The sequence below is a fragment of the Oryza brachyantha genome, chromosome 4 (genome assembly GCF_000231095.2).
Source record: "Oryza brachyantha chromosome 4, ObraRS2, whole genome shotgun sequence".
NCBI lineage: Eukaryota > Viridiplantae > Streptophyta > Magnoliopsida > Poales > Poaceae > Oryza > Oryza brachyantha.
The window spans coordinates 20885684-20909338 of record NC_023166.2 but is presented as its reverse complement, the minus strand read 5'-3'; the positions used below and the strand labels follow the sequence as shown (position 1 = coordinate 20909338).

General features: G+C 47.2%; 3 protein-coding genes across 3 annotated transcripts; all 3 read left to right on the top strand.

Moving 5' to 3' along the window:
- The first annotated feature begins 2148 nt into the window (after positions 1–2148).
- LOC102702845 (endoglucanase 13) lies at positions 2149–4944 on the top strand. The gene is made up of 6 exons (XM_006653808.3): positions 2149–2465; positions 2578–2790; positions 2896–3096; positions 3202–3586; positions 3680–4219; positions 4323–4944. Exons 1-6 carry the CDS (start codon positions 2217–2219, stop codon positions 4622–4624), a joined length of 1890 nt encoding a protein of 629 aa, XP_006653871.1. The 5' UTR covers positions 2149–2216; the 3' UTR covers positions 4625–4944.
- Positions 4945–8412: 3468 nt separating this feature from the next.
- Positions 8413–10702, top strand: LOC102716682 (probable acyl-activating enzyme 5, peroxisomal). The gene is made up of 2 exons (XM_040523734.1): positions 8413–8732; positions 8848–10702. The coding sequence occupies exons 1-2, from the start codon at positions 8535–8537 to the stop codon at positions 10321–10323; spliced, it is 1674 nt and encodes a 557-aa protein (XP_040379668.1). The 5' UTR covers positions 8413–8534; the 3' UTR covers positions 10324–10702.
- Positions 10703–11781: 1079 nt separating this feature from the next.
- On the top strand, positions 11782–16597 carry LOC102716406 (probable metal-nicotianamine transporter YSL10). Its single transcript, XM_006652957.3, has 6 exons — positions 11782–12217; positions 13717–13880; positions 14410–14507; positions 14588–14722; positions 14838–15027; positions 15118–16597. The coding sequence occupies exons 1-6, from the start codon at positions 11860–11862 to the stop codon at positions 16255–16257; spliced, it is 2085 nt and encodes a 694-aa protein (XP_006653020.2). The 5' UTR covers positions 11782–11859; the 3' UTR covers positions 16258–16597.
- The last annotated feature ends 7058 nt before the right edge of the window (positions 16598–23655 follow it).

Here is a 23655-nt window from a genome sequence, read left to right as displayed (position 1 = left end):
TAAGTTACTTGGAGCAATCCAAGTCCTGAGTCCAGAGGAGGACGCCGCGCGAGAGGCGAGGGCAGTGTTGTTCTCCGCGGCGAAGTATGCATGTGCTGGAGCGCCGGCGTCGGCCCGGCCGTTGAGTGGCGACGGTCGACGGAGAGATCACCGGGGAACCGGGGAAGAAGACAGAAGAGGCGTCCAAGAGCACCGTTGGATAACTCGCGGGTGCTTTTGCTAAGGAGCCGTCAGTTTATCTAGATTTGTAGTCACAGGACCGATCAAAATTTTGAGACAGAAAGCAAAATCTTATTTGCAGGTACTTTTCAAAACAATATATTGGCTTTGGGGTTGGACCCAACTGCAAAGACATAATGACGATATCAAGCTAATAAATGATGTATGTCATAAATTAGAGTCGACGATTATGTACCTTTTTACTAACTTTGGATGAAGATTCTCGAATAGAATTAAGTAATTAAGGGTACTTTTATCTTGTGATGGTGTCTTTTTAGTTTGAAGTTTCTCTACATTATATCAGTGTGTGTGAAACTTATTTATACACGGATTTTATAATAATTGACCATAGCTCATTGAGCAAAGGCCGGAATGTTATTCCATTATCTTAAAAAAAAGTATTACGACAATACCGATCCTGATGGGGCGTTGCATTAGCCTTTGGATCCAAGATGAGCGATCAAGATCGATTGACCAAGTGCCCCAAACATGGGAAATTTTACTATCCTCTCGCGAAATTACCGAGGTATCAAGTTTTGTAATGTGAAAAATTGTCGCTTTAAGATACTTTGTTGTTATCTTCTGGTTCTGCAATGCCCCCCCCCCCCCCCTCTCCCCGCCGTGTCTTTCTCAGCACCTAATCGGCATTCAGGGCCACAGGAGTGTAACTCTTCAAGTGATTCACGGCGATGGCGGCCGACTCGGCATCGGCGGGTGCTTTGGGAAGATGGCCGCCGACGTCGGAAATGTGATCTGACGCACGGCCGGACATCAACGCCGTCACCGACTCTAAGATGCGCCTCCGAACAGATCGGCGTGGAGCCGTAAGCGCGTATTCCCCACTGCTGCTGAATTTAGTAGTCAGCCCGGCGGCCCGGCCCGGCATGGTCGTGTTAGGAACAAAGAACACACGAATTTAGTTCCTCCTTCAACATCAGCGGACAGACAGATACCGGAAGCAGTATTTATACGCCGATGAGATGACTGATCTGAATAGAACCAGTGGGGAGTGGTCCGCTTAAGACACAGCATTGCAGAACTGTTTATCTTCTGACTTCTGAATAATACAGCTTAACTGCATGAGTTCGATACGGCCGGCGCTATCCGTTTGCAGGTTATCGTTTGGCTTATGCTTACGTATATAATTTATAATTTAAATTTTAAAATGGAGCTCGATTTTTTTTTGTTTTTTTTCTTCACATTTTACTTTACAACATTTGTTTTTTTTTATCACAATGGCCAACATATGTAAAAGATATAGTCAAATTACTTTTATTATTAATAAGCCATGCTAATGATAAGCATAAACCATATGTAAAATATTTAGACATGCTAATGATAAGCATAATCCAAACGTTAAGAGGCCATAGCGCTAATGTCGTGCCCCCACGCATCTGATTTCTGTTTAAGAACATCTGATCATGGTGCTCTATCTTCCTCATAAGTCAGAAGATAAACAGAAAGTTACATATGTTAGGTTGCAGTTCATCTCACCCTGAATTGAATGGATATATCTAGGTTGACATATATTCAGAATTTCAGACGGCAGAATCGCACAAACATGATAAATTGATAACCATTAGCAACACAAGACAACATCATCAACGCAGTGTAACAACTGGAGTGGACTACATGTCGATCAGAGCCGACACAAATTGGTAGCTGACCCAGACCTCCATTTCTTTTTTTAATCTGACATCTCAATTTCACAAGCATCTAATCTTCAATTATTAATCTAGTTCTCCCAATTAAACTAGTATGCCACACACGAGTTGCAACCATTTCTGCAGTTTCGTCTCCACGACGTGCATGGCTCAAACCCCCATCAAAAGCCCAGCTCGTCGTGCGAGGCACACCACCACGCCATGGCCGCCGCCCCGTCCTCCACGTCGTCGTGATCCCCCGACCTTATAAAACTGCTCCGCCGTGCGAGCCTCTCCCTCCACCCTCGATCGGGATCCGCCTGTGTGAAGCTACCTCGGGGTCAAGGTTGAGCCATGGCGCGGTTGAGGACAATGCGCAAGACGCCGGCCACCTCCTCCGGCTTGGTGGTAGCGGCGTCGTCCCTCCTCCTCCTCCTCCTCCTCCTCGCGACGGGCGCGGTGGACGCGTCGCCGTCCGACTACGCCAGCGCGTTCGACAAGTGCCTCCAGTTCTTCGAGGCGCAGCGGTCCGGCAAGCTCCCCGCCGACCGCCTCGTCCGGTGGCGCGGCGACTCCGCCCTCACCGACGGCTTCTCCCAGGGGGTACGCACGCACGCACGCACGCCGCCTCCGATCAATCAAAATGTGGCCGGCCGATCAGAATACATGATCGCAACGAACGCGACGCGCATTGACTCGATCGAATCCGTTGCAGGTGGATCTGGTGGGCGGGTACTACGACTCCGGCGACCACGTGAAGTTCGGGTTCCCGATGGCGTACGCGGCGACGATGCTGTCGTGGGGGGTGGTCGAGTTCGAGAAGGAGATGATCGCCGCCAACCAGCTCCACCGCGCGCTCGACGCCATCCGCTGGGCCACCAACTACTTCATCAAGGCCCACACGCAGCCCAACACTCTCTGGGTCCAGGTACACATACTCTAGGCCCATCACACAAAGCCCAGTTTAAAAAAAGCCCACTATTGTCGCGGGCCTTTCTCTGATCATCTTTTTTTTTTGGGTGCTGCTGCTTAGGTGGGCGACGGCGACAGCGACCACCTGTGCTGGGAGCGCGCCGAGGACATGACGACGCCGCGCACGGCGTTCAAGATCGACGCCAACAACCACGGATCCGACGTCGCCGGCGAGACGGCCGCCGCTCTCGCCGCCGCGTCCAAGGCCTTCAAGCCCTACGACTCCATGTACTCCGACCTCCTCCTCCTCCACGCCAAGCAGGTACAGTCTACAGAGAGAGCATGCACAGAGCAATGTAGATTGCAGCGGCAGAAACGCTGATGAATTGTTGCTGTTTTTTTTTTGTTTTTGTTTTTTTTTGTGCAGCTCTTCACGTTCGCTGACGCGTTCAGGGGCAAGTACGACGACTCCCTGCAGAGCGCCAAGAAGTTCTACCCTTCCGCCTCCGGCTACGAGGACGAGCTGCTGTGGGCGGCGGCGTGGCTGTACGAGGCGACCGGCGACGAGCAGTACCTCCACTACGTGTCCCAGAACGCGGAGGCGTTCGGCGGCACCGGCTGGGCCGTCACGGAGTTCTCCTGGGACAACAAGTACGCCGGGCTCCAGGTGCTCCTCTCCAAGGTGCTCTTCGAGCAGGGCGGCAACGCCGCCGGCTGCGCCGCCACGCTCAAGCAGTACCAGGCCAAGGCCGAGTTCTTCCTCTGCTCCTGCCTCCAGAAGAACAATGGCCACAACATCAAGATGACCACTGGTAATCCTAGCCTCTTCCAAGAATCGGTAATGCATTTGCGACGTGATCGATCATCTCTGATGCGCCAATCGATATATTGAACGGATCGGGCAGGCGGTCTCCTGTACGTGGATGACTGGAGCAACATGCAGTACGTGAGCTCGTCGACGTTCCTCCTCACCGTCTACGCCGACTACCTCGCCGAGTCGCACGGCACGCTCAAGTGCCCGGACGGCGAGGTGAAGCCATCGGAGATCCTCCGCTTCGCGAGGTCCCAGGTCGATTACGTCCTCGGGAAGAACCCCAAGGGGATGAGCTACATGGTCGGCTATGGCAGCTACTACCCGACGCACGTGCACCACCGTGGCGCGTCCATTCCGTCCATCTACGCCATGAACGCCACCATCGGCTGCATGGACGGATTCGACAAGTACTACAACAGCAAGAACGCCGACCCCAACATCCTCTACGGCGCCCTCGTCGGCGGCCCCGACGCCAACGACGGCTACGCCGACGAACGCGGCAACTACCAGCACGCCGAGCCCACTCTCGTCGGCAATGCGCCCATCTGCGGCGTCTTCGCGCGCCTCGCCGCCTCGCCCGCCGATAACACACCGGACAACTCGCCGCCGCAGGGCCCCTCACCATCAAACGGTACCCAAACCAATTCATGCAATCAATACAAGTAGCATTGAGATCTCCATATCTAGAACAGTTAAAGAGATTGCATTTCTTGATTGCTTGCTTGCTTGCGCAGATCATGACTCACCATTGGAGTTCGTGCACACGGTGACCAACTCGTGGAAGACGAACGGCGTGGACTACTACCGGCACGTCGTCACAGCGAAGAACACGTGCGGCCACGCCATCACCTACCTGAAGCTCCAGGTCGAGGAGCTCTCCGGGCCAATCTACGGCGTCTCCAGCACGAACGCCAAGGACATGTACGAGTTCCCGTCATGGATGTCAAGGCTCGACGCCGGCGCGCAGCTCACCATCGTCTACATCCAGGGCGGCCCCGCCGCCAAGATCACCGTCGCAGAATACAAGACGGCCTGATAACGACACGAGAACTGAATTGCATGTGCCCCTTGTTTTCCAATCATTTTTTTGGTGTGTGGTTCACTCCTGCTTTCAGCAAACAGGTTGTGTGCAATCTCGAAGCAACGAGTGTCCCCTCAGATTACGACTGCTTTGAGACGTAAATCCACTGATTCTTCTGTATTTGGAATGGCATAGGAGATCTTTAGCTTTTTCATAATTTCTCCATTCTTTCTGCTGCTGTGCGCGTGTATTTTGCGGTTGCCAACTAAGCAGACCACTGTGACATGATGTTTTTGCTACCTTGCTTGGTTCAAGATGAAATTCACCTGACAATGGCCGTCATTATTTATCTTCTTGAAAAGTATTTTTCTCTGGTAAAAAGAGATCAAATTGTTGGAATCAGTTAAGCAAATTTGCAGTTTGCTGTGGTCAATCAACTCTCTGTAGTCTGCATTGTTTTGAGTGGATTATGAATTTATGACGAAGATTATTCCACACCGATTATCTTTTCCTGACCTGATATTTCACTTTTGCCTAGCAATCTCTTTCGGTTCTAGAAGAAAAGAATGAACTACTGCAGTTGGTCTAGCAAATCTTTCTCTTTTTTTTGGCCAGCCAACTCTTTTAGTTGCTTTGGGTGGATTATGACAAAGATTATTCCACACCGGTTCTCTTTTTGCTCCACCAAACACAGCGGCGGAGGCCGAAACCAGTGACGGATCTAGTCAAAACTGTTAGAGGGTCTGAACATATTACATTGAGCTTTAACCCCCTTTCTATTGATATTTGACATATTCCCTCCATTTCATTGAAACTTTCTGGTCTTGTGTTAATAAATCTAGACATATATCCAAAACATATACATAGATATATGAATGAATTTAGATAAATTCAGAAAGTCTTATAATCTAAAACGGAGGTAGTATAATTTTAAAAGAGATTTTAGTGAAGGCTCACATGTTTTTAACAGAGGACCGACTCCGCTGCATTTTACTGGTAGTAGAATTTAATTCGTACCGTTGATCTATTTTTATCAGATAACTATGATTAAATTATATCACCAATAATATTAGGTGTAGTAAAAATTTGAAAGGGTAATATCATCTTTTTTGTTGTGATCTTTATTGGAAAAAATTACAAAATACTACTAATCAAGTAATTAACAAAGTACGATACTTTTTTCTACTGATAGTATAATACTACCAGTAAAAATACATCGGAGAGTTGCCTTTTTAACAGGGATAGTGGGGGCACAGCCCCTCCCCCTGTTCTTGTGCTAGATCTGTCCTTGGGTGGAAACTTTCCACTAGACACAGATATGACAAAATCTTACGTTAATTTTATCTGAACTTTTACGGTCACAAGTACGCACACTGGAGTGGACAAAAGTGAAGGCGGCTGCCAGCAGCTGGTGCATGCGTTCAAACAGATCAGATGAAATGTTCTACACTGGTTTGCAACTTCAATGGAGTATGGACAAATATTTCACTGGTATAATAACTCACGAAGAGGACTGTCTCGGCAAGAACCTGAAAACTCCTTTTTGTACAGCCCCGCAACTGTAAATTCACCTCTACTCCCCCTCCCCCTCTTCTCCCTGTAACACACATTTCGATCAATAAAATAGCTACAAGGTAGAGTTGCCTCTACCTTCTTACGTCAAAAAAAGAATCTGAGAACTGAAATCAAAGAAGACGACTCGTACATAGAAAAGGAGCTATCTTTTATCACCAAAAAACCGATCACTTGACTAGAGCTACAGGTGAAAACGATCGACGAGCTAGACATTTTTGACCAATGACCAACCTTCTTGCAATTGGACACATGGAGGAGATAAGAAAGCTGCGAGGAGTGGTTAAGACCACAGCTACACTACATACTCTGGTGCGTCGATTATCTCTGAAGGCAATGCTCTGGACCTCTAGTATGTTCATCTCCTACACGGAACTCTGAAAGCAACACATGCATGCACAGTCATACTGGAGCTTTTCCATATATCTCGCCAGATCACGTTAATGTATTAATTTGTCGTCCTGCTGATCTGTATCATCTATCCATCTACCTGAATAAGAACAAATTGGAGCTTTCGTGTTTTTGTGCCGGGTGAATGGAGACGTGAGGATGTTCAGTTGCTTAAGGGTTAAAGCCAATTGACATATTTACACGAAAAACAATTTATAAATAAATCTTTTATATATTTATCCTCAGTGATCTGAAGCCAAGAATGAAAAAACAGTGGTGAAACAAATATTAGAATCAAGTTTAGATTTAAAGTTAAAAATTTAAATTTTGGCTTATAAGCTTAAACAAAAACGAAAAATATAGTTAAAAACTGCATACACATTTACCAGTAATTTGGAAGGTACCATCTTCTGTATCGTTTAGTTAATCTACCGACTAACGTCCTTGTGTGCTACACATGTAATTTATGGGAGAAATTTTATGGTAATTGAAAAGTACACGAAGATACCATAATTTTTAGTGTAAAAGTTAATACATTTATTTATTTTATATCTTGAAATACTAAATTCTTGAATATAAAATTTAGCAACTAGATGTACTTTAATAAAAGTAAATTGACCAACCTATGGAGGTTAGGGGTAGCAGAAAAACGTGCTGCGTGCGAGTGGCCATATCGTATTCATCGTTTGAACATCCTAAATAATATACTATGATTCGTTTTCCTTCGTCTCGACCTGAATTTTCTGAGGTTGACCAGGTCAAGCACATGGAAGTCAGCAAATTCAGAAAACGAATTTTCTTTTACTGCGGCGTGTCCATAACTCCAGATCGTGCCTGCAATTCATCGCGGCCGTTGATTTTCCATGGAGCAGTTCGTTTTCTAGAACCAGGACAAACTTCGAACTTCGAAGAAAATTACTTATGTACCATTGAAAGTTCATAGTAGATCTTATGTGTCAGACTAATAATTAGCTACTCCAACTATATAAAGCACCCTGACATTGGATCTCAAATCTAACAGCCAAACAGCAGACGACAGAGATAGTATTCAATAGCAAGATTGTGGCCATTATAATATGGCATGCATGTTTTTCAAAGCTTGTAGATGATACGATGTTTCAAAAGAACTTTCATTCAAAAAAAAAAAGAACTTTCATTTTACTGTATCCGTTTCAATGATATATAAGTATTTTTAGATGTTTTAGTATAGACTAAGAATATATTAAAATATTTTTTTAGTCATTTTAGTAATTGATTTTTAAATTTGAATTGATCAAGTCCTTTTTTAAGCATTTAATTGGCTATGGAATCGTTGAAATAATTAAAATTATAGAAATCAGTGCATACATGATTATACTGGAGTACTTAACCTCTTAAACTATTTTTGCTCAGTTTACCTCTAAGCTATTAGATATACTTTACTTTGGTACTACATAAAATTTATCTTTGTTGTTATTGTTAATACACATTATATTCTAAACTAAAAAATTTTAGAATAGATGACACCATTATCTAAGTTTTAAAATATTTTCAATTTTTCGTGGCTATTTACTTGAACTTTAAAATATTGATATTTAAATCAATATAAGTTGATTCCGACACACGTAAACATTTCTAAAAGATTAATGAGACGTAAGTTGTAATGCATTTATCAATCTAACAAAATTTCAGTTAAAAGTAAATATTTAATAATATACCCTTACATCAGGCGAGTCTGTTTCCTAAATTTTTTAAGAAAAATTTTTGTAGTTACTTTTTCAATATTGTAATATTTAATTTATTTTTATACCTATAAATAATTATTACAAAATCAGTTTTTTTAGACTTTCCTTCAGCGCTTTTGAACGCACCGCGAAATTTATATCACTTCAGCCTCAGTTGCTCCTTCTTCCTCTCCAACCACCACGGGATAGCCGCCGTTCACAGTAAGGTGATACTCTCGAGCTCCGGCGACGCGACGGCCATGGACAAGCTCGGCGCCAACCCGGCTAACTCGTGCGCGCTCACGCCCCTGGGCTTCCTGGAGCGCGCGGCCACCGTGTTCGGCGACTGCCCGTCCGTCGTCTACCACGACACCGTCTTCACGTGGTCACAGACCCACCGCCGCTGCCTCCGCCTCGCCTCCGCGCTCGTCTCGCTCGGCATCTCCCGCCGCGACATCGTAAGCATCCATCAAGCCCTTCCTTCCTTCCTTCCTCGGTCAATCCCAAGAGCGTCTTCTTCGTGTGCTGCGCATGCGTCGAGCTAAATTAAGATCGTCGAATCGGATCGATCAGGTGTCCGTGCTCCTGCCGAACGTGCCGGCGATGTACGAGGCGCAATTCGCCGTGCCGATGAGCGGCGCCGTGCTCAACAGCATCAACACGCGGCTCGACGCGCGCACGGTCTCCGTCCTGCTCCGCCACTCCGGCTCCAAGCTCATCTTCGTCGACCCGGCGTTGCTCCCCGTACTCCGTGAGGCGCTCCGCCTCCTCCCGGCGGGGCACCCGGCCCCGCGCGTCGTCCTCGTGGAGGACCCCCATGAGAAGGAGTTCCCTCCCGCCCCCGCCGACGCGTTGACCTACGAGCGGCTCCTCGAGAAGGGCGACCCGGAGTTCTCGTGGGTGCGGCCGGCGAGCGAGTGGGACCCGATGATACTCAACTACACCTCCGGCACGACGTCGGCGCCCAAGGGGGTGGTGCACTGCCACCGGGGGATCTTCCTAATCACCGTCGACTCGCTGGTGGACTGGGCGGTGCCGCCGCGGCCGACGTACCTGTGGACGCTGCCCATGTTCCACGCCAATGGCTGGAGTTTCCCATGGGGGATGGCCGTGGTGGGCGGCACCAACGTCTGCCTCCGCCGCGTCGACGCCGCCGAAGTGTACGACACAATCGCGCGCCGCCGTGTCACTCACCTCTGCGGCGCGCCCGTCGTGCTCAACATGCTGGCGAACGCGGCCGAGGGCGTGCGGAAACCGCTCCCGGGGAAGGTGCGCATCCTCACAGCCGGCGCGCCGCCGCCGGCCGCCGTGCTGTCCCGCACGGAGGCCATCGGGTTCGAGGTCAGCCACGGGTACGGGCTGACGGAGACGGCGGGGCTGGTGCTGTCGTGCGCGTGGAAAGGGGAGTGGGACAGGCTGCCGGCCTCGGAGCGCGCGCGGCTGAAGGCGAGGCAGGGCGTGCGCACGCCGGGCATGGCCGAGGTGGACATCGTGGACGGCGAGACCGGCCGCAGCGTGCCCCGCGACGGGTCAACCATGGGCGAGATCGTGCTCCGCGGCGGCTGCGTCACGCTCGGCTACCTCAACGACGAGGCGGCGACCAAGGCGGCGATCCGAGACAACGGGTGGTTCTACACCGGCGACGTCGGGGTGATGCACCCGGACGGGTACCTGGAGATCCGCGACCGGTCCAAGGACGTGATCATCAGCGGCGGGGAGAACATCAGCAGCGTCGAGGTGGAGTCCGTCCTCTACGGGCACCCGGCCGTGAACGAGGCGGCGGTGGTGGCGCGGCCGGACGAGTTCTGGGGGGAGACGCCGTGCGCGTTCGTGAGCCTGAAGCAGCAGCAGCAGGGCGGCGGCGGCGCGGTGACCGCGGCGGAGGTGATCGCGTGGAGCCGGGAGCGCATGCCGCGGTACATGGTCCCCAGGACGGTGGTGTTCCGCGACGAGCTGCCCAAGACATCCACGGGAAAGATCCAGAAGTACGTTCTCCGGAATATCGCCAAGGAGATGGGCCCCAGCACCAACCGCAACAGCAAGATGTAGGCTAGGCCGGGCGGCCGTGCATCCAGATCCATCTGCTACAGTGCTGCCCTGCTACTAGCCCACTAGCCCCATAGGCCCGCCCATGCTGAGGTGAGCGTCGTCTTCTTCCCCTGTGCAGATCATGATTCATGCCTGTGTGTGTGCACCGTGCTTGCTATTGCTCGCTCTGTTCAAAGACAGAGGCTGGTGTATCATGCATGCCACATTGTCTCCGTAGTGGGCAATTCGGCATGAAATGTTTCTCTTGAGATATCAGCATGATTTTATTGTAGTATGGTAATAAGTGCTTCTGTTTCTCCACGAGAAAGTCTCTCTTTTTTTCCTCTGGACGGAACATTCCTTCGTTTTTACGTGTCATTGAAACTTATTAAGAAATTTAACTAGGTACCACATTTGTCCTTAAATATAATATTCAAGATTTTGAGAACGAATTTAAACAAAATCAAGACAAATACTTATTTAGTTTTAGCCCTAGAATCTCTTATTTAAAGATCAAGATAGTATATAAATTTGTATTGAAATGACACCAATTAAAAAGGGAAGATACCATATAAATTCGTATTAAATTTTGGCTTATAAATATAAACAGAAACGAAGAAACAATAATAACTGTTTTTACAAGAGACATCCTCGCCAGAGCGACAAACCACTTCCTCTTTCTTACGTCTCCAAACATAGCGATGTGAACTGAATTTCTCTGGAACTTGGGTCCTTCTATTACTGAAGGAAGCAGATGGAAACCGAACAAGAATCGAGTATCACATTCTACGTTTCCCCGTGCGCTCGGCAAAATATGGTACAAATGCAAATTCTGGTGAACAATCTCACGTGAATCATGGTGTGTTTCTGTTGCCCAGCTGACATATCTTGGCCTATTCTGAATTAGAAGAGCGTCACTGTTTACTCTCAAGTCCCTTCGTCCTACAGCTTTCTTTTCTCTTTTTATTTTTTGAAATATGCAGCTTTCAATATTATTTTTCAAATAATCCAGCTTTCATAATACATCCATTTTATCAATTTTATTTCAAAATTTTTAACGACTACGTTGGTGACATCCATCTCCGTTTCAGAAGCTCAGTTTTGTCCTGTCTCTCTGTGTTTTTGCGCTATGAGTTCGTGCACACTTTTTTGGTCATTTGGTCGTCAAGTTCTGGGCTCATCATGCGGTTGATTTGCCAAATTTAACCGTGTGCTACGTTGACGGGAAGACGAATCAAGAGACGGTCGAGACACTAGCCGAGACAAGCGGATCACGAGTTCACGACGGGAGGACCCCTTGCCACGCGTAGAACCAAAACCAGGTCCACGTGGCACTGACCAACTGAACCAAGTGAAACCCCCCATCAGTGACCCCACATGTCATCCACTGGTAGAAAACCACCAGTACCACTGACATGTGGGGTCCAGACGAGAGCTCTTTAACTCTCCCCGAAACACGCGAGTACGCGCTCTTTCGCCTCCACAACCGCAACCGCGACGAACCGCTCGAGCGGTAGAGAGATCGAGAGAGGGAGAGGGAAGGAGTTCGCGGCCGCCATGGCGAGGAGCAGCGGCAGGGGGAACGAGGAGGAGGAGGCGGCGGCGGAGGAGTCGGTGGAGCGGGTGTTCGAGGGGCGGGTGGTGCCGGAGTGGAAGGAGCAGGTGACGGTGCGGGCGCTGGCGGTGAGCGCGGTGCTGGGCGCCATGTTCAGCGTCATCGTGATGAAGCTCAACCTCACGACGGGGATCATCCCGTCGCTCAACGTCTCGGCGGGGCTCCTCGGCTTCTTCCTCCTCACGTCGTGGACCAAGCTGCTCCACAAGGCCGGCGTCGCCGGCGTCCGCCCCTTCACCCGCCAGGAGAACACCGTCGTCCAGACCTGCGTCGTCGCCTGCTCCGGCATCGCCTTCAGCGGTACGTACGTGCGTGCGCGCATGCGCGCGTTGTCCACGGATTTCACCGCCATTTTTGCGCACTCGCCGCGGTTCGATCCTTGCATTGCATGATTGATTTCACAACGGCAAATTTCCGCCGAGTGCATTTGGATTTGCGGTGGTGAGAGTTCACTTGTTTGTACGCGATCGAATCAACTGCACGCGCGGAGCAGTGGAAGTGGATTGTTTGGGCCAGAATATAGGCCTTGTTTTGAGGCTTCTTTTGGTTCTCTGGATGAATATGAAAGGCCTGTAAGGCTGTAACCGGCATGCTACGGGCTGGTTTTGAGTGTGTCGTCTAGATTGGTTTTATCAATATTTGTTAAATTGAATAGTGTTAAGTATCTATTTGGATTGAAGCCAAGTTTGAAATTTTCTAAAAAAAATTGGTCACTCCAATAGTATATTAGACTATTTCGGCTCCAATCCAACACAAGTTTCACCATTGTTAAAATTGGTTTTGCGAAAACTTACCAAAATTTGATATTGAAAATTTTTTGGTAAGGCCATGTGTTTGCACCAAACCAAACCAACCCTACCTTCCCACCTAGGTTTCTATTATGGAATATGAGTTTTGATCTTTTAGGATTTTCTGAAAATTTTTGCTTGATTATTTTCTTCAAAATTTCTTGCGACGTCTTATGTGCTATCCTTTCTTAAAGTTCAGTTTTCTGAAATCCAACCCAAATTGATGTTTTTAGCACTCCGTTTGAAACTGGCTTATTAGAGCTACTGTTGATATGCTGCTTAGCAAAAATATAATTGCTTGCATTTTACGGTAGAGGACACAACCATGGGCAAGCACCCACAACGAATTGATTGCAAAATACTTTCTTTAATCTATACCTCCGTTCCATTTCAAAATATAAGGAATTTTAGAATTCAAACTTTATTTCATAATATAAACATTTCTAACGGTATTTGTAATACTAATTACTTTATCAATCACTTTACGTTTAAATTTATTCTTGTTTTACCATCACCAACCCTTTCATATCCATGCACACTTTATTTATTGAGGGGTAGCAAGTTCTTTTCTGCTCAACCTTGATCCCTACAATAACTAAATTCTTATATTTTTGAATGGAATGAGTGATAGATATGCAAGTGTCGGACAACTATAGAAAAAGAGTAATTTTAACATTTTTGAGAAAATAACAGGAGGTACCATTATTTTCTATATAAAGATATCAAATTTTATATAGAAAACAGTGGCACCTTATAGTACCTACTCAAGAATGAAAAAAATACTCATATAAAAAAATCATCTTTCTTTAAACACCCTGTTATTCTAGGAGTGCATGTTCCGTTCTTCACGTTCTAGACTTATCACTGCTAGTCTGTTATCGGTAGTACATCCACAGAGAGCACTGTGCACCACGTCCGCTGTAGTCTGTACAGGACTTGCTTTCTGTGTGTGTGTTTGTTGTCAGGGTGGTGATCGTTTCAGATGCTGATCTATGCAATCCATGGGGACAGGGGGTTTTGGCAGCTACATATTCGCGATGAGCGACAGGATCAGTGATCAGTCAGGCGAGGTCAGGGACGAGCACAACATCAAGAACCCCAGCTTGAGCTGGATGATTGGGTTCCTCTTCATCGTCAGCTTCCTTGGCCTCTTCTCCGTAGTGCCGCTCAGGAAGGTATTTTCTGCAGCTCATCAGCACTCAATTTCTAATTACATTCACACATATGGTAATGGTATCTTGCAAGGACATACTCCCTCTATTTCAGGTTATAAGTCGTTTTGATTTTTAGTCAAAATCGAACTACTACAAGTTTGATTAAGTTTATATAAAAAATAATAATAACATTTACAACCCAAGAAACACTCATTATGAAAATATATTTAACTAATAGATTTAATAAAACTAATTTGGTGTAGTATATGTTACTAATGAGCAATTTTTCCATTTTTGAAGAGGTACCCAGAGATACCACTATTTTTTATGTAAAATTTGGTACCTTCTAGTACCTACCAAATTTTACATAAAAAAAAGAGCGGCATCTCATGATACCTTCTCAAGAATGAGAAAAAAGCCTATGTTACTATATTTGTCTATAAATTTATTCAAACTTGAGTAGTTTGGCTTTGATTAAAGTCAAAACAACTTGTAATTCGAAATGGAGGGAATAGTTAACTGAACCAATATGTAAATTGTTTTTGTTCAGATAATGATCATCGATTACAAGCTCATCTACCCGAGTGGCACTGCGACTGCACATCTCATCAACAGCTTCCACACTCCCCAGGGAGCGAAGCTCGCGAAGTATGTAAAATGTGCTGAATACAGAGACCCACTGAATGGAAGACAGTGTCTGAATTCTGAAACATTTGCTGATTTTGCAGGATGCAGGTCAAAACGCTAGGCAAATTCTTCGTGATGAGCTTCTCCTGGGGCTTCTTTCAATGGTTCTACACCGGCGGCGACGGTTGCGGATTCATGTCGTTCCCGACGCTGGGCCTCGAGGCCTACAGAAACAAGTAATTTGCAACCTGAACACACCCAGAGGCTCACCAGTCACCACACTGGACATGCAGTGACAGTGACAGTTCATAACTGAACTCTTCATAGTTTCTTCGTTGAATCCTGCTGCAGGTTCTTCTTCGATTTCTCGGCGACGTACGTCGGCGTCGGGATGATCTGCCCTTACCTCGTCAACATCTCCGTTCTCCTCGGAGGCGTCATCTCCTGGGGAATCATGTGGCCCCTCATCGAGCAGAAGAAGGGCGACTGGTATCCTGCCGACCTAAAGCCCAGCAGCCTCCGCGGCATCGTCGGCTACCGGGTACATGTCTAGCTAGATGTTGCAGTTCTTGCAAACCATCATCTCTTGCAGTTGATAATCGATGTGTTTTTTGTGTGTGGTTTGATGCAGGTGTTCATCTCGATTGCCCTTATTCTCGGTGACGGCCTGTACAACTTTCTGAAGGTTATGACAAGGACCACGACGGCGCTGGTGATGCAGGTGCGCGCGTCGATGTCGGGGCCGACACTGCCGATCTCGGGTGGCAACGGCGCCGGCGGCGGTGGCGACGGGCAGACGCCGGAGGAGACGTTCGACGACAAGCGGCGCACGGAGGTGTTCCTGAAGGACCAGATACCCAACTGGATGGCGCTGGGCACGTACGTGGTGATCGCGGCGGTGTCGATCGCGACGGTGCCGCGCATCTTCTACCAGCTCAGGTGGTACCACGTGGCGGTGACGTACGTGGTGGCGCCGGTGCTGGCGTTCTGCAACGCGTACGGCTGCGGGCTGACGGACTGGTCGCTGGCGACGACGTACGGCAAGCTGGCCATCTTCACGGTGGGCGCGTGGGCGGACGCGTCGGACGGCGGCATCATCGCCGGGCTGGCGGCGTGCGGCGTGATGATCGGCATCGTGTCGACGGCGTCGGACCTTACGCAGGACTTCAAGACCGGGTACATGACGCTGGCGTCGCCGCGCTCCATGTTCGTGAGCCAGGTGATCGGGACGGCGATGGGGTGCGTGATCGCGCCGTCGGTGTTCTGGCTCTTCTACAAGGCGTTCCACGACATCGGCATGCCGGGGTCGGAGTACCCGTCGCCGAACGCGCTGGTGTACCGGAACATGGCGATCCTGGGGGTGCAGGGCCTCGGCTCGCTGCCCAAGCACTGCCTCGACCTCTGCATCGGCTTCTTCGTCGCCGCCATCGCCGTCAACCTCGCCAGGGACCTCGCGGGGCCGAAGGTGGCGAGGTTCGTGCCGCTGCCGATGGCCATGGCGATCCCGTTCTACCTCGGCCCCTACTTCGGCATCGACATGTGCATCGGCAGCCTGGTCCGCTTGGTGTGGGACCGCCTCGACAGCGCCAGGGCCAAGGCGTTCGCGCCCCCCGTCGCCTCCGGCCTCATCTGCGGCGACGGCATCTGGACGCTGCCGCAGTCGGTGCTCGCCCTCGCCGGCGTCAAGCCGCCCATCTGCATGAAGTTCCTCGCGCGGGGCACCAACGTCAAGGTCGACGAGTTCCTCGCCACGCTCCCTTCCTCCTCCTAGCTCTTAGCCACTACGTACTCCACCATGCATGCAGCTGACGAGTGACGAGCTAGCTTAGCTATGTATCCATCTAGCTAGCTGATGACCACTCAACCATGGCAGCATGCACGCATATATAGCTAGCTGTAGCACATACATTAATGTACTATCTAGAGTGTAGCCTCCTCGTGTCTTGCTTCCTTTTAGAAACAGATGCTCGTTGCATGTGAGTATGTGACACATAAATAGCTACCGATTGATCAACTCGTACGCACTACTAGTCTACTTCTAATTATCTGGACCATCAATATTATGGCAGTCCCAATGATACATTATGATGGTTTCTGTCCTAATTAAATATCTTGTCATAAGCAAAATGATAACATGACAACATAATTAATGAAGAAAGAGAGAGAAAAGTTTAAAAATGGTTTTCTCATGGAGAAATCAAGTCTTCTCTTTATCCAATGCACCAAGAAACCATAAATTCACCATTGAGAAGAAACCACTAGTTTTTAGAGCATATGTCACGCTTACCATTGGTGAAATATATAAAGTTAGGAGAGAGAAAGAGAAAACCATTATTATCAAAGACATCTTTATTATAAAAAATAGTTTCTATGTATGATTTTTTATACTATAACAACCATGTCGGTTTCAACCATTGAGCCTACCCTTACCACAATACAGCAGTGACAGCAGCAGCCAAATCTGATAATCAATCTGACCTCCCACCTTTTGGAGTGCGTGCATGCATGCTCATTTTACTCCTACCTTTCTATCGCTAGCTCACTCATCTACTTTGTAGTAGGATAACATGATCATTTTACCTTTTGGGAGATGCACGCACGCACGAACCAGTACTAGAACATGGTTTTCTGCTATCACCTCGGCTTCACCTTTTGGTAGGTCGAGGCGAAAGGGAATTCCAGGCGAAAGCGAGGACGAGGAGGAAGACGAAGTGGTAAGCTAGTAAGCTACTATCTCCGTTTTATATCGTAAGTTTTATACTCTTGTCTAAATCCATTCATTAATAAATATATATAATTTATATATGTGTCTAGATTTATTAGCATATATATAAATCTAGACAATGCTAAAAAGACTTACGTTACGAAACTAAGGAAGTAGCTAGAACAGGTCAAGGTGTGTAGCTAGGAAAGGAGAATACATCGAGACGAGGAGAGGGGGAAATATCTAGGATTAGGATTCTCAGGAGCATAGTGACTTTATCACTGACATATGGACCCAGAAGACCTTTGGCCCATATGTCAGTGACAAAGACACGATGCCTTTGACTATAGAGAATCCTGATCCGAATATCTGTGAGAGATCTGGTTGGTCCCCTACGTGGGCAGGAAGGGTCTGGATCTGCACAGCCCAGCGTGGGTCAGACAGGGCCAGCCCAGGCCGGCCTCTCCATCATTGCGAGTCATGTGATCCATATAACTCATCCACCATGCTACCCTATGGCTAATCACTCCACTCCCGACACTCTCACGCCATAAGCATCACAGAAATGCAGGTGAAAATATGGATAGATTTGCACTGCAATCTGCACGCAGAGATTAGCTGCTCCTACGTACGCCATATGAGTGACAGTAGTGTAGTAACATGTGTACGAGTACTGTGGACATGACACTGCAATGCAATTCCGTATATATAGTAGTACTAAAATAGGAGTAAGAAATTAGAGAGGATACAGCAACAGTAACGCCCGGTGGATCTGATGTTTTTTTTTGGGGGGGGGGGGGGGGGGGGATGGAATGGGCATGCATCGCAGCTGCAATTCAGTTCACTTTGCCCCTCGAGAAGCGCGAAAAATTCCCTCCCTCCCCCTGATCGCTGCCGTTGCAGGCCCGGATTGGGTTGTTGCATGCCGCTGCACACTTGCTCTGCAGGTGAGGTGAGACAGGCAACATCAGCAGCAGCAGCAGCAATTAATCGCGAGATGGATACGATCGAGTGAGATTTCATGGTTTTTTGCTGGGAGAATCACATGACTTTTATGTGGGGGTTATGTTAGCTTTTGGATGGAGTGCTTTTGCCCTCTCTCTCTTTTCTCCTCATCAGATCTCTTTCTGCACAAGCGTGATTTCCACCTGCTCAGGACAGAACGCCATATGCACCCCCCACCACCGCCCTGGCGGCTCTGCCACTGCCTCTGCCTCTGCCTCCTCTCACTTCACTTCTCTCCTCTCTTTTTTTTTCCTGAGCCGCCACCGAGATAAATGCCAGCTTGGAATACAAAAGTTTAGATTTTTCACATGATTGTTTTAGTTCTCTAACCAGAAAAATTGATTTTTTTTGAGGAAAAAATGAATTTTGTGCAGTGAACTGACCTTTACTCTAATACAGTGGCCAAGTACTGATCAGGACAAACAGCAAAGGCTAAGGTAGCTCACCTTTCTGTTTGTTTCTTTTGTCAGGGATGTGAGGCTGGGTTGGGGGCTACTTGAAAAAGGGCTTTTGTCGTAAATGCTGCAGTAATTGGTCGAGCTGCATGGTATGCTAATTTCGTGCCGGTGTTAGAATTGGAAACCCGAGTGTCAGTAGCTTCCGGTCGTGTGGCCAAGTACGAGCTGTCGGGGTTCAGATTTTGGCAAATAACAGACAGATACAACGCAAATTGTAGATGGTGAGTTTTGAAATTTAAACGCAATGATTGTAGTGAATTCATTTCGAAATTAGGACTACGGATGCGAAAGTAGTTTCTGGGACAAAGTTCTACATGGACTCTGAAAACATCAGTACGTTTTTCGGTCTGAATTATCAAATTCTGAAGATTGCTTGAGTGAAATGAATTCTGAAAATTTGCTTCAGCCAAACCTTCTGAACGTACTTCTAACCTGAATTCTCTGCGTGGCACACCGTCTCAGTAAATTCCCTGCACAATTTGCTTCATCGAACTTCCATGGCCGTCTATGATCTGAAGATCTTTCTTGTCAAATCCAGCTAGTTAACGCTAATTGTTCCATAAGAACCTGTGCTGAATTGAATTTTCATAAACACGGTGTCAACGAACAAATCGGCGTTAAATAAACTGTCCAGACCAAATTCACTTAGAACAAAAAAGAGGGACAAATTCAGTACATGGGCCGCAAACAGAATTGCAGCATCGAGCAGAAGAAACTAAACAAGAAAAACCAAGATCCAGAGAAGGCAGACTCCCAAGCAAGGAAAACCTTTGCCGAATTGCATCTGAACTCTGAACGCACACATTTAAGAAGGCGAAATCCAGAGGAGAAGAGCCATCCTGATGCCGAATTTAACCGAAGTAAAGAAGCATCATAACTGCCATGGACTTTCTCGAGCCACAGAAGTCAACAAACACCACAATTGTCCACCTTAACTGCAGAATTCAAGCACAGAAACAAGTACTCGATGATCCAAGAACAGCCGCAACGAGAATTCTCAGAGAATTACGCCCCCACGGAGCCCCAAAAGAACACCCAAATTCAGAGCAAAAAAACGCACCATAATTCTCTCCCACTACCAACCCCCAACGATCCGCGTAGCCGGAATTCTCCGGCGGATTGGAAGCACAAAGACGCTGCATGGTTTCCATGGGCTTTCTTGAACCATCAACAGGCAGAGATGACTCCACAATTCAGTTCTTTCCACAGAATTGGAGGCCGCGAGCGAGCGCATCCACAATTCCAACACATATACATACCCCCCACGAGTTCACAGTTCAAGAAAGCCTGTGGAAAGCATGCCAGCACATCTTTCCCCGTCGCCGTCGTCGCCGACGACGAACTCTTCACAATTGTCACCACCGCTTCACCATCACCTCCAAAGCAAGAACAGCAAGAGAAGGGGAGAGAGGGAGGAAAAAAAAGAGAGAAGAAACTATCGAGAGGTGGTTGCGAGGAGTGAGAGGGCAACGGCCCACAGAGACGGGGGATATAAATAGCGGGAGAGGAGATAACCAACCGGGAGGGTGGTGGCAGAGAGCAGCAGCGGCAGTGGCACGGGCCGGTATATAGTAGTACGACGTCCTGGCTGCTCTGCCGCTGCAGCCAGCCAGCCAGACTAGCTAGCTGCTCATGGCGACGCAGCCCCACGCAAACGCATCCCCCTCCTTTTCCGTGCACCTGCCGGCACCGGCACCGCACCGGGACTCCCGGAATTCCATGCTCTGCCACCACCCAATCTCGCCACACCTCCGCCTCCTCTTATTAAAAAAACGCTTCTATGGTGTCAATATAAACGATCCAGTAACGTACATTAAGATCTCGCAATAAATTTGGTAAGGTTATATTTGTTGGGAAATTTACGGGTAGGTACTAAATTTATTTTTCCATATCACTTCGCAAAGGGATATTTTTAAATTTATAACATATAGACCGGAGACAGGGACAACATGCATCGAGAAGTGAGAGCATAGAAGGAATCACTACGCTAACGCGTATAATCTCACCTCTCTCATAAGCTCCCACATTCATGCACCGGGTCCTGATCTTTCAGAGCCCCATGGCGAAGTGTACATGTATTGAAAAATTTACGGTTTATGAGAAAATATTGTTAGGTGTCAAATTTATTTTTCTATATTATTTCACAAGGGGATATTTTTGTAAATTCATAACATATATACCGAAGATAGGGACAACGTGCACACGGGAGCAAACAAGGAGTGAGCGCATAGAAGGAATCACGATGTTAACACGTGTTATCTCGTCTCTCGTGAGCTCCCACATTTATGCACTGTGCCGGTCCTGACCTTTCAAAGCCTCGTGGCGAAGCTAGAAAGAAATTAATATACTTATCATACTATATACTATAGTAATAACAATCAATATATAAATTTTTTTTGCATACATTTAAATTGCATTTAGTAATAAAATATTTATATAAAACATTTTATGTGTTATCCCAAAAATTTGGGGTAGAGGACCTATAATGCACATTTATAATATTAAGCAATATACGGGCCATCATCTTTTGGTTTTTGGTGGAAAAAACAAAATGACATATTTATAAATAAAAAATAATTTGTAAATGTATACATGCTATTAGCGATTTAAAAGCAAAGACTGCAAAGTAAATTCCGATGAAAAGTCTTCAAAATTAACTCCAAAATTAAGATTAAAAATTTAAATTTTGTCTTATAAGCGCAAACTATACTTGTCAGTATATATCACTGGTATATCGCACTTTGAAATATCTGTATTTCTTTTCTAGTAAAAAAAGTTGTTCTTCACAGTAAAACTATCTTAGGCCGTTTAATTTTTCTAATCTAATAAATCGGATCTATTTATACAATCATATCAACTACATATCAACTACTGATGGTACAACTATAAATTAATTATCATTATTCTTGTACCGATGATAATACTAGTGATAAAATACTATAAGTAGATACCACAGTAGGCAAGCTAAAAAAATCACACAGGCTTTGGTGGTTAGCTCCCACTTTTCCGGTGAGAATCGCGCGCGATCGGTGCGGCTTCCGGCCACCTGCGGCGAGCGAGATTGGTTGGTGGTTGGTTGGTTTGGCGCTGTTACGTGCACGCGTCCGTCGTGCACGAGCGATCAGTGGCTACGAGACGAGAGCATAGGCGAGGACGCACACGCACGGACGCTCACCGGCAAAACTGCTTACGTTTTTCATCTCATGCAGCTCCAGCTCATCGATAGACAAAGCAGGCTAAGCTAGCTACGAACGAGTGTCTCTTAGCTGCCTACGACGATTCGATCGAACAGAGACAAAGCTGCATGCATCCAGGGGCTAGCTATACCCAGCCGGCCTCCTGCCCTTTCACTCTCACCTAGCTCGATCGATCGATTGATCGATCGCCATGAATTTTTTCGGTGACAGGTAGATCGATCGATGGATCGATGAATGAGATTACGGATATATGTTGCGTTGCGTTGCATTGCTTGCTGCTGTCACTGCTGCTGCTGCAGCCGGAGTGGTGGAGTCGTCCAGGACACTTCACACATGCTTGCTGCTTATCTTCCACACGACGCAAAGGTGATACATATGGCCTTGGCGCTGGCGACATCGGCCAAATCTTGTTATCTGCACACGAGAATTGGCATCCCATGCCTGCCGCACATTGCTCCTCCGCATCGACGATGATTGTTTTTTTTTCACTCACTCGCTCTCTTTCTTTTCCTTCAATTCCATGCTCCATCGATGAGTCAGAAGATGTCTCCGGCAGAGACAAACAAATGAATCATCTTCAGACCATCATCGATCAGTCTGTGCGAGTGTGCAGTACCAACTGGCCGTTGCAAGAGCTCAGTGATCAGCTACAGTAGTTACCAATTGGTGAGTACTCATAGCTAGTCTGGGACTGAAACAAATCAGCTACTCTATCTATCTATCTGCATATAATACAGTATACACCCGCCAGTAACCACGAGCTGGCGATCCATCGAGCAGAGAGGAATGAAGGATTAATTAACCGAATACCATACACACATTCTTCCAAAAGAGAAGTCGAGAAAACTCTCGCCTCCAGTTGTGCAAAGAAATTTGTTTAACGACGGCTTGTCGTGCAGATTAGTGCAGGGCATGTAGCTAGCTAGCATCGTCCCTTCCATGTGCTAGCAGCAGCTGCAGCTAGTTACCATTGAGTTTTTCTAATCCATCTTCCATTGCTTATGCTGTCGCCATCACGTCATGGCCATGTGTTCGCTGCATATACAAATTCATTGTACATCCCTGATAAAACTAATTGAGCCAATTAGAGGCAACTGCCAGGCTAATCCTGTCCCTGATCGAGTTGATGCAAGGGCTTTTGTACGCACTAACACATTAAAGAGGATCTGGACCACATGTGTACTGTCAGAGAAATGGACAAGCCCTGTTTGGGAGGTGCAAAAATGAAAAAAAGAATCACTTTGGCGAGGTCACTGTTTAAACCTGATCGTTCTCTCTCACTATGAGGTTAATCTGATCGATACTGCAGCTCACGAATTCTTGCAGTGACATGGCAAGTACTACCTGCGTCCTACGATTTATGAAAAAAAAACCTTCTTTTTCACGGCTTTGGCTTAGCTAAGCTTAGCTGCTTGTCGCATGCAGTCGCCATCATGAGCGTATGAGCACTTAGCTGCTACACAGACACAGTGAATACCAGCTTTTGGCGTATGATTAAACCAAGCATGAAGGGGATATCATTGGGGTTGCAGAAAGATGTGGATGATGCACACTGCTGTTGCAACAAAAGAAGAAAAGAATGTGCAGCCACACGAGTGTAAAGCTACTACTACTACAACTACAACAATGAGCACGTACTGAATTGCTAGCTCTGAATCTCTCTGGTGCCAGGCCATGTGATGATTATTCCAGGCAGATTTAAAAGGCAACCAAACCTAAGTGCAGTCAATTAATTACCTGCTCTTAATGACGAATTACCTGCAGGGGGTTAGTCGATCCGGCAAGCGCGGCAAGAGCACGGCGGC